This window comes from Antrostomus carolinensis, unplaced genomic scaffold (genome assembly GCF_000700745.2).
Source record: "Antrostomus carolinensis isolate BGI_N321 unplaced genomic scaffold, ASM70074v2 scaffold37676, whole genome shotgun sequence".
NCBI classification, from domain to species: Eukaryota; Metazoa; Chordata; class Aves; order Caprimulgiformes; family Caprimulgidae; genus Antrostomus; species Antrostomus carolinensis.
In genome coordinates this window covers 2,844-13,212 of record NW_010323193.1, presented here as the reverse complement: position 1 = coordinate 13,212, position 10,369 = coordinate 2,844, and the positions used below count along the sequence as shown (strand labels likewise).

Here is a 10,369-nt window from a genome sequence, read left to right as displayed (position 1 = left end):
TTCATGTAACCATAACATGTCTAAGAGTAAAATGTTTGTGTGTCTCCTTCAGCACTTTCAAGGCCTTTTGATGTTTCTAGTGTTGTCTTATTTTTGCCCTTTATTATAATAAAACTGGTAGAACATGGCAATATCCAAGAACATGATTTGAGGCAGATGAGTAGTTGCTATTTATGAGCTGTCTGGATTGAACAGTTTGTGCAGAAGGTGCTCTGAGGATGGACAAAGATAGGAATTAGTGTAATCCTTTAGGTTGTGGCCACTCTAGTCCAGTGTTATGTCTCAACATTCCCCAGGAGGGAATTATCAAATGTATAAGGAGCTGAATTGTGGACATTGTGCTAGAGATGAGTGCTGCTTTTCTCACCTGAAAACTTGTGCTTTCCATCTTCCTCCCAGTAAATTAATGACATTCAGAGTGCAGTGTTGCACCTCTTGTTTTACAGATGGCTTCTCCAGGATATGAAAAAAATCTTCATTTCCTCTTTAGCTTTTTATTTAGTTTATTTAGCAGATAGTTTCCTGCTTTATCCTGCTGTCCACCTGACACAGAACTTGTGCCAATTTTTCATCTTTCATCATACGCTTGTAGGCTGAAAATATGAGTAAGTACAGTCTTTGAGCAGGAATATCTGAGCCAAAAGCTCACTGCCTTCCTCTGTGTGTGCAGTTTTTCTGGATCAGGTAGCTGTGCTGTACAGGGTGCACGTAGTAGCTCTCTGGTGCACTCTGATACAAAGCCAGCCAGCAGCTTGTCTGGCTCTTGCCCTCAGTCTCTTGCTTGGTGTGTATGTAATGGCAGGGAGAGCCTGAAACAGACAGGAGCATCTGTTGGGAGTGGATGGCAGAAAAATCTGTGTTTGGAAGTTAAATAAGAAGTGCCATGGTGGTCTTAATTAAGCTGTGCTCCTAGCAAGGAATCAGAGTAGAAGAGTCATCAGGAGAACAGAGCAGGGGGGAGCTCTGCTTCAGCTCTGCTCCTGCCTTCAGTCATAAATGCAGGGATGTAGGAGGGAATGAGAGAAGTATTTCCTTCCTGAAATTGAGGTACATCGACTGCCACTTCAGCATAACAGTAAAGGAGGAAATAGACTATCTGGTTTTTGGCTACTTTCTCACCTCCTGCCCCTGAAAACAGGGATGGGAAGGGTGAGTCTGTCCATGCTTACAGACACAGCTTGACAGTTCGGTGTGATGGCACCTTCCTTGTAGCCAAACCTACTAAGGCAGCAAGTTGGACTGGTGCAGACACCAGACACTTGGAGCCTTTGTCAGCTTTAGGGCTGCTGTGGGTGTCAAGATTATATGCAACATGATTCCTATTGCAGAGAGGAAAAGCAGTAGTTTCTTGCCTGAAGGAGGAGAGAGCAAAAAGAGTTATAAGTGGTGGTTTGTCTTGCATTTGATCATGAGTGATAGAAGTGGTTACTAGAAAAGCTGTATAATACATTTATATTTAAAGCAACCAACTTCATGTTCAGATTAAAATCCCTTCCTAACGAGGTTTATAGAATCATTAAATCCAACCATGCATCGTGATCCCCATACCTGTGAACTGTGTATCGAGCAGAAGAATTCAGTGTTGTTTAGTGAGGTTTTTGGGTTTTTTTGCTTTGCTGGCAGGATACAAGCTGCCTGCTTTATACAGGCATGTAGGAAGAAGCAGAGGATGGCTGCCTGGAGCTTTGGCTGTGCATGTGTAAGAGAAGAGGATGAAGCTGCTCTTGTTGTCCAGGGTGCTGAAGCGCTCTTCAGCGGCAGTGGGAAGCACTCAGCCTCTTTAGCATCTGCTGTAGTTTTTTAAATGCAGTGTGTTAAAAGCTTGTTCATAGCTGGAATGAGACGGCAGTGAGTTCCACCACCACCTGGGAAGTGAGGGGTATCAGTTTGTGAGGTTTAGATGCTGAGTTCACTGCTTAACAGTGATCAGGATATCCCTTTCAAGTCAGGATGCTGTTTCAAAACTGCAGAAATAAAAGCACGAGTCGCTGTGTTGGCTGTGTATGGTTTAACACACATCTTGGTGATTCTTAAGGCTAGGAGCAGGAGACTGGAACCCACATACACCAGTTTGAATAGCTGAACATAGGAAACAATACTGTGTTGAAGAACTCATGACTCTTACAGAAAAGACAGGGCAGCCCTGAGAGCCTTGCTGACTCCCCCAGCAGCTCCCTGATGCTTATTCTAGAGAATATCTCTGTGAGATGGCTGACATTACACATTGATTTTATCTTTTTTCTTGCTTCTTCCCAATTCCCAGCATAGCAGGCCTGACCATAGCTGCCTGCTCCCTACTTTCTGTTTTCTTAAAACTTCCCTTCTTCCCAACTCTGTTTTGTTTTTTTTTTTTTTATACAGGATTCTGCTGGCTTTCCAAAGAGAGCAGTCAGGAGATGTGAAGGTCTTACAAATCCTCCTTTCTTCCTTCCCACATAAAAAACCCCAAACTGTGATTACAGTTGTAAGTTGTTTTTTTTTTTTTTTTTTTGGTCTTTTTTTTATGGAAGTATCTCACTCAGTGATATAATCTGCTGCTAGGAAAACAAAATATAGGTGTGTTATAACCTCCTGTTCACAAAGGTCAAGTTGTACTGTTGAGAGGGGAACTGATGTGCTCAGGATTCTTTGACCTAGGAACCCCAGTCATACTAACTCCCTTTGGTTTTGTTCAGATAGGGTGATGGGAGGCTAGAAAAGAGCAGTGAAAATTACCAAAATCAGCAGCTATTTCTGGTTGCTGGCAGTGAGGTACAAGAGCCCATCCTGTGGTCTTAAAGTCTCTTCTTGCCTTTTTGTGTTATACTCTGGTGTTATCCTTTTCCTTGCTGTGAGGAGACCTCTTTATACTTGCAATGATGGCAGGGTTAAGACTCAAAGAACAAAGCCCGCTGCATTCTATCACTTGCTCTGGTAAAGGATTGGGGACTGGAGCCAGCAGAAAAGTCCCTTTTCATGTTATTTGTCCATAGCAGCTGTCACTGGAGTGGCAATGGTTCGGCTCCAGCAGGGAGTGACAGCACAGAGACATCTGCTGCAAGAAACCTTCTTGATTTGTTTCAAGATGTTTCACACTTAAAAGGTGTGAGAAAAGCACCAGAAAAGATCCCACTTCCTTTATCTCTCAGCAATGCCTCTGGACTCTTCCTTTTTCGGTGTGAAAATGGAGACAAGTGTTGGACAACTGGGTGCCAGTTGTCCCATGGGAGCTGTACTTCTGGGTAAGCATGTGGGAGGCTCCGGGAGAGGCTGTTCTGGGCACAGCAGAGTTGTCAACAAGCTTTCTGCTAAATTCTGACCATACTGCTGGTAGCCTCTGTCTTTGGGCATGGTGCCAGTGTACTATTATCTGTAAAAAGCTGCTGCTTAGGATGACTGGGACGAACTCATTAAGCAGGTGTCAATCAGCAAAGGCCTTTGAGGACCAAGCTTCAGTGAAAGCTTTAAATCAAGCAAGCTGGATATGGCCAGATTGTTATGCAAATTGCACGGTGCTACTCTTCCCTGCAGCAGCAGAGGATGTGTGCCCTGTACTTCACATACAACTTCTTAGAGAAACAAAGGAGTGGTGACAGCTTTTCTTGGCATTCTTGCCCACAGACTGGGGTTTCAGTGGCACATTTCATCTAGTGGGAAGCTGGAAAGGGATAGTGCAGTGTCTGAGGGGGAAAGAAACCCTCAGATCTAATTTGCAAAAAAAAATCCCACACCAACCAGACCACATTTCCAAGTGAGGCTCATGCCTTACAGTGTGTGTGAAGCATGCTAGTGTAATTACTGCATTTCAAAGTTCAAAGGAAAGCAAGCTGCTGAATTATGTGCTGCCAGTCAGGGTTACTGCCAGAAGCTATTAGGAAGTGAGTATGAAGTCTGGCATTGCAGGAGGTGGCAATGTCATTAGAGCTGGGTGGAGGGTGTTAGCCTGGTCCTTCTCTGATCTCACTGGGATATTTCTTCCTTTGGACAATGACCACGATAGCACTTGGATACATCCTAGGTGCTGTGTTGTGGGAGGTTGATTGAGGTTTATAATGCACCCTGATGCCTGTCAGGGTGGAGGAGAGCAGGATTTCAGGACCCTGCCCCGTGCTCAGTGCTGAATAGTTGCTTGGAACCTAATCTGCATTAACTGTTTCTGACATCAGCTCTTGCTTTGCAGTGATAGCTTTGTCCTAAAGGCATCCTGTGGTTAGACTGTTTCTGAATTGTTTACAATTACAAGCTACACTGATTCCCCATCTTGGGGCTGACTCACAGCACAGTTCCTAAAACAAAACTCAGCACTACTGTTAACACGTCACCAACTTTACCTTCCCCCAGGGGAAGTTTCTCTAGAAGGCTGGAGATGTATCTTGTGTAGGTGTGAAGACTTAGTAGGAATATGTTAATCTTCAGCTCATGCCCTCACAAGAGCCTGGTACTACTTGCTTCTCATCCAGTCCCATATTTTCCTTCAAAAAGTTCTACCAGGATTAGTTTCCAACATTTACAGGCACCAAAGGCAGATCCGTTACAAACCTGAAGGAATCCACCTCACGTTTAGCTGTGGGTCTGTGCAGAACTGGCTGCTGCTGGAAGAGGGCAAAGCCTAGTTAAAAGGAATACCTGCATCCTTTCATGGATAGCATGTGCAACTGTGCAAATCCACTGCGGTGACAGCAGCAACAGAAGAAATAAAAGGCTGTCAGGTTAGCACCTGATGTGTGTATGGGATGGCAGGACTATCCTTTGACTCTGTGCCACCAACACAAATCCAAGTTGATGCAAAGTAAGGCAGAGCATGAACGTGTAACTGTGGTAACTGCTTGTGCCCCTTTTCTCCCCTGCTGGAAAGGCCAGCCTGCTGAGCCTCGGGAAAGAGCAGAGCAGTGGCACTTGCCAGTGGTGTTGCTGGGTCACAGTGTGTGTGGCTGTTCTGTGAAATGGATGATAAATTAATTAACTTGCTAGCTCGCTCCAGGATCCTTCCTTTCTGCACCTACAGGCTGAAATTCCTGGCCTTGCTGAAAGCATGTTCCTAGTGGAGCCTTTTATGTTTTCTCTATGCACCCTCTTGGCCACAGCCTTTCTATACCCTCTTTAGAAAGCAATCAGTAAAGCTCTAGAGAGACATTCAGCTTTCAGATGTCCTTGCTTTCTCAATATGCAGTGAGCTGCTTTTGTCTGCATGCTCGTTTGGGACTGGTTGTTCCCAAAACTGTTCCCTGGTCTCTCTGATCCAGCTCTCCCAGCAGCAGTGGTGGCTTTGCTTGTCCTTGGAAGTGATGCTCTTTGCCTGTAGAGCCGATCAGCGCTAAGTTTCTCTCATTCAGCTTTTCCAAGTGCTTGTTTCTGTGTGCAGTCCTATTCTGACCCGACTGTGAGATTTCCCTGGGGGAGCTTCACAGCTCAGTGTGTTTATGAGAGTAGCAGTAAAAATCCAGCCACAGAGATGCTTTTTTCCTAGATTGCCTGCTCTCAATTAGGTTCTCCCAGACTGGAGGGTCTATTAAACATATTGTCCGCAAGTCAATACAGACTTATTCCACCGGGAACTGGCTTGCTGTTAATACTGGACCCACCTGGCTTTGGCTCAGGCAGCACCAACTCTTCTTGCCATTTTTAGCACATTCCACTGAACTCATAAGGGTTTTGTGCCTTGAGGCACTGATAGGGAGGGACAATTTACAGTGTCTATGAAAGTTTTGCTTGACTGGATAAGATTCAGCTCCAGCAAGGGCTGTTATTGTTAGAGTGCGAGGATTGTTTTTACACACCTTTATAGCAGCACATAGGCTGCTGCCCATTGCTAGTGTGGAGGGACCCACCTGTGTGTTCCCATCTCGCTGCAGTGGGAAACAGGTAGCTGCAGTGGTGTGTTTGAAAAGCCTGTTTGAGAAGGGAAAGCCCCATTGTCCCCACTAAAGTTCCCCAACACTGACTTCACACCACCTTGATTTGTGAAACCACCTCTGTATAAATGCAAAGTCTGTGTAGCATTTTCCTGCAGAGATGTCTCATGGAAGGTGCTGGGATTCTGGACCCAGGAATCAGTTCTTCTGCCAGGGAAACCTATTTGGGCACTATTGGACAGGGTATTTTGTGTTTGGCTGGTGCTGCTGGAAGGAGAGGCTCTGACATGTGATTTGTATCATGCTGGGTTTTGTTTCCCATTGGAGTGGAGCAAAATTATTCCCTCAGTGTAGGCTTCTGCTCATCTTCTCCAGGGAAGAATCACAAGGCCCAGTGTGGCAGGGAGCACGTGGGTGCCTCTCGAGGTCGTGTCAGCAGTACAGGGAGTGACTGGGAGGGCAGCTTGTCAGAAATGTGATGTGTGACATAAGCCCTGTGAAAGTGGTACAGCAGCTTGAGCTGTGAAGAGCCATGTGCAGGGGTGGTGTGCCATTCAGCACTCAAACTCACGCTTTCACTGCAGCTCTGCTTCCTGAGAGCTGTTGTCAGCGACTCTCATGACTCTGGCACATGTGCTTCCCTGTAGCCTATCTTGACCAAGTGCAGTTCCTCTCCTTATCGTTCCTCTCCCTGTGCACATACACATTAGCAAAGTCAGAATTAGACTTCTACAGTTGAGTCCATCTGCAGGTGAGTCCATCCTGGTGCTGCTGTGTTCTTAGGCCCTGAATGAGCTTTCCAGGCTGCTTGTGGAAATGACACCCAAAATTAGATTTTCAAAATCATACTGTTTCTGATGGTATGTGCAATCACAGGACAGTTGTGATTGCTCATGGACTCAACGCCATGGCACTGGCTGACTTGGGAATCCAAGCTCTTTGGTCCTTGGGGTGCTAACTCAGTGTGGTCTTGGCAATATAACCCTACAAAGGCTAAAATGAAACCTTTATATCAAACTTGCAGTGTTCCCATCAGCCATGTTTAGAACAACTTTATGAGGGGTCATTCCCAGAAAGAGATAAATGTTATGTATTAGCTGCTTTGTAATTGAGGTGACCCCACCTGCCCTCACATGAGAAATACCGTGATAGGATTCAAGCTTCTTGAGGATCCATCACAAAACGCTGGGGTTGAGCACCTCAGCCACGTGCAGAGTGAGACAAGACACAGTTAATGACGTTATCTTTCTGTTGATGCTCGTAACCTTTATTTGGTCAGTGCTAGAAAGCATATACAATTAATTCCCTTTCCTCCCTCTGGTTATCTTGAAACTTGTGGAGTGTTATGATTTTTCTTATTTCTTTTCATGTGAATTTTGCTTACGTGAGGGATTTGTGGCAGTGGAGTAGCAGTTCCGTTGACTGAATAATCTATACCAGCAAAAGGACTCTCTTGTTACTGAAACCCTGTCTATAGGAGGATTCTTGTTGGTCTTTCAATGTTGAGCAAGCTTTTTTTTTTTTTTTCTTGCTAATATGTTATAATTTCTTAGTGCAGAGGGAAAAACTCTAGTGAAAAACTCATTTTCGTTACTACCAAGTTCATACTTTCTCCGCCTTGTGTAAGATCGATCCAGCCTTGTGGGTACCAGAGTACCAATAAAACATAGGCTTTTGTCTTTAGGAAAATACAAGAAATTTTAATGCAACAGACAGGAGAGAGGTCCAGCATAGATGTCTAACGTGTTAGTTTTATTTAAAGATGATCTCTTGGTGCTAGAGTAAGAAATGTTCTTTAAAAAAACCATCAAATAAATAAATAAATAAATAAATAAAAATAGGAATAACTTTCTGTGGAAGAGTTTAGAAAGCATCTGGCTTTCATCTCGGGAGGAACAGGTATTGTAAAGCATTCTTCAGAGTAGGGTAAAGGGAAGTTGTCCTAATTCTTCCTGGAACCTGCAAGCCAAACATGAAATAAAAGTTACTAGAATCTATTTCTCTCTTGGTATACGCCCACATTTGTCAGCAGCACTTTTACCTACCAAATCAACAGACATAGGATTTCTTTTGAAAAACCAATACTAGCTTAAATATTAGGCTAAAATTAATTTCTCTCTCAAACTGTGTCTTATTAAAGACTTAAATGAGAACCTGCTTCTCCCTTGTCGCATGACACAGATGCAGTCTGTTCTATTCAGCAAAACAGCATAGGTGGCACTCACCATTGCAACCCATTCCACTCAGGGAGCCAATTCTATCAATTCTTCTCCCAAAGCAGCCAGAATCTCTCATCATCCTGGGCATCTGCAGCCCCCTCAGTCTCTTGAGGAAGGGCTCCCTGTAGGACAGAGGGGTGCTGGGTGCTAGCTTGGATTCAGCCTTCTGGTCATCACTGTCGTCTATGAGTTCTGGTGGGATCTCCTCCTGGGTTTTGGGCTCTTGCAGGTCAGGATTTGACTCCAGGGCTTCAATCATTGCAAACTTATTCTCCAGTCTCTCCAGCAAAGCCTACAAGAGAAGGATTAATTTAATGAAACTCCTAGTTTTGTGGTCATTTGCTAGTTCTTCCAGTCATCAGCAATCCTGCATTGATCAGCAGTCCCATAGGCACCCCTAGGGATACTGTCAGGTTGGATCCTGGAGTTGCTGGTGGTACTTGAGCTCTGTTCTCTGCAGTAAATCCTTGTTCACATTAATTCTACCTATGGGTAGTTCTAGCTGAGAGCTGGTTGAAGCTGCTTGCCACAGAAGTGTATCCTAATTGCAACGTTAGAAGAGCTCTTTGTAGAGAAAAAATTAAAGGTCTGAGTTGCACAGGGAGGTGCTACTCAACCCACCAGCAGTGCACAGTCTCGGGGTACCTCTGAATCCATAGTCAGCTTCTCAGAAGCTGCCTGCAATGCTGCTTGCCAGCAGTTGGCTTTCTCTTTATTTTTGCTAAGACCATCTGCTTGCTTGTCACCCCTGGCTATTTCAGTGGGCATCACTTGGAGAAGCTCTTGGTGTTTCCACTGATCTCTGCCCCAGGAGTTACAGGGTTGCTGCTCTTTCAAGTAACATGCATCTCCCTGAAAATACCTGTATGCTAAATGTTTTACTTCTTCCTGAGTACCATTCCCTGTAATGTTTAAAACTTTGTGTAACAGGGATCAGATACCTGCCGCAAGGGCAGCTCAACCAGTTAGAGGAATCTAATTGTCCATCTCCAGAAGTAGAGAGGAGAGGAGTGAGCCTTACAGCTTGTTTGCCAGTGAGTGCATTTGGAAGCCACTCTTCTCGACTAGCTGCTGGAAACAGCCTAAAGACATGGGACAGTTTTACCTTTGGCTGACACTGTTCTAATCGTCTTTGGGAGTTTGTTCTCAGGGTCTGAGGCTGCAAGAAGCTGATCACTGGAACCAGCCCACGGAAATGTTTGAGCTTTCAGACTTCATCTTGCAAGACTGCGTCTTAAGCTTGTATTGTGCTGCGACAATGAATGTTCTCTACCATTCATTAAAATATGCACGTGGTAATTTCATAGCTCTAGAAACTTTTCTGGATGAATCACACTCAATGACCATACTGTTCCTCTAGCAACTTTTCTAAAAGTTTGACTTTGGGTGCTCCACTTTACCTCCTCATCTCCCATCCATATGCCGCCAGTTCTCTTAAATCCACAGAGCTAGAGCCGTATGCCTGTCCTGCTTCACTGTTCTGCCACTTAGTGGGATAAACAGGAGCTCACCTGAAAGTTTTCTATTTGTTCTTATAGAGCTACTGTGTTGATTTTTTTCCCCTCTCTGGGACTTTGCTCCCAGGAAGGTGGATCTTTAAGAGAAAAAGAATCGAAAACCTAAAGCAGACATCCCACAGCATCAGAATTTAGTTTCCCGCTGCTACCCAGGAGCTCGAGTGAACCCGGCACTGGAGGATATTGCTTTATAGAGCTTCTTTGAACCCCTGTGAAGAACTGAGACTTTGTGATTGCGATGTGGCTATTTGATCATGCAAAAGAAAAGTAAAAACACCACCTCACGCTCTACTAAGCACCCCAAAAGTTTAACCTTGCAAAAGGAAAGAGTCCTCACCTCCATGCTGGCCAGTTCTTTGGCAGGGCTGAGGCTGTAGATAGGGTTGGCTCTGCTGGACTGGAGTTGGATGAGCAGCAGCAAGAGGAAGCCAAAGGAAAATGAGCCTTTAGTGTCCATGGCGCTTGGTTCGTTGGTAGTTGGGAAGTTCAAGCTGTTTCTTCTGAGATGTCTCTTCAGGTCTCTCTCTTCCTCGTCCTATCCTCTCTCTTCCGAAGCTTGTCTTTTATACTCTTTGGGTGTGATCTCTGCTTCCTGGGTTATCAGTGGATTTATCTGGGGCACATTCCAGTCCCATTGCAGGCATGCAGCTCTGTCAAGGGAAGATTCCCTTTATTAGATGTCATTAGGCAGCAGCTGCTGTTGCTGAGGAATGTATGTCACAAGTCAGTGATTTCATGTCACTCCCGCTCCTCTTGATACCAGGCACTGTGATTACATAGTCCAGTTGGAAATTCTTAGCAG

General features: G+C 44.8%; 1 protein-coding gene across 1 annotated transcript; it reads right to left on the bottom strand.

The window, feature by feature from the left end:
- Positions 1-7,070: 7,070 nt before the first annotated feature.
- Positions 7,071-10,113, bottom strand: LOC104526929 (natriuretic peptides A). Its single transcript, XM_010170517.2, has 3 exons — positions 9,905-10,113; positions 8,057-8,342; positions 7,071-7,790 (listed from the first exon to the last, which is right to left on the bottom strand). The coding sequence occupies exons 1-3, from the start codon at positions 10,022-10,024 to the stop codon at positions 7,774-7,776; spliced, it is 423 nt and encodes a 140-aa protein (XP_010168819.1). The 5' UTR covers positions 10,025-10,113; the 3' UTR covers positions 7,071-7,773.
- Positions 10,114-10,369: the final 256 nt, after the last annotated feature.

What these genes read in the sequence shown, in the direction of transcription:
- LOC104526929 (XM_010170517.2), bottom strand. Translation starts at nt 10,024, where the DNA reads ATGGACACTAAAGGCTCATTTTCCTTTGGCTTCCTCTTGCTGCTGCTC. An exon ending in AAGAACTGGCCAGCATGGAG is followed by an intron (nt 8,343 to 9,904) that starts GTGAGGACTCTT and finishes CTTCTCTTGTAG; the next exon opens with GCTTTGCTGGAGAGACTGGA.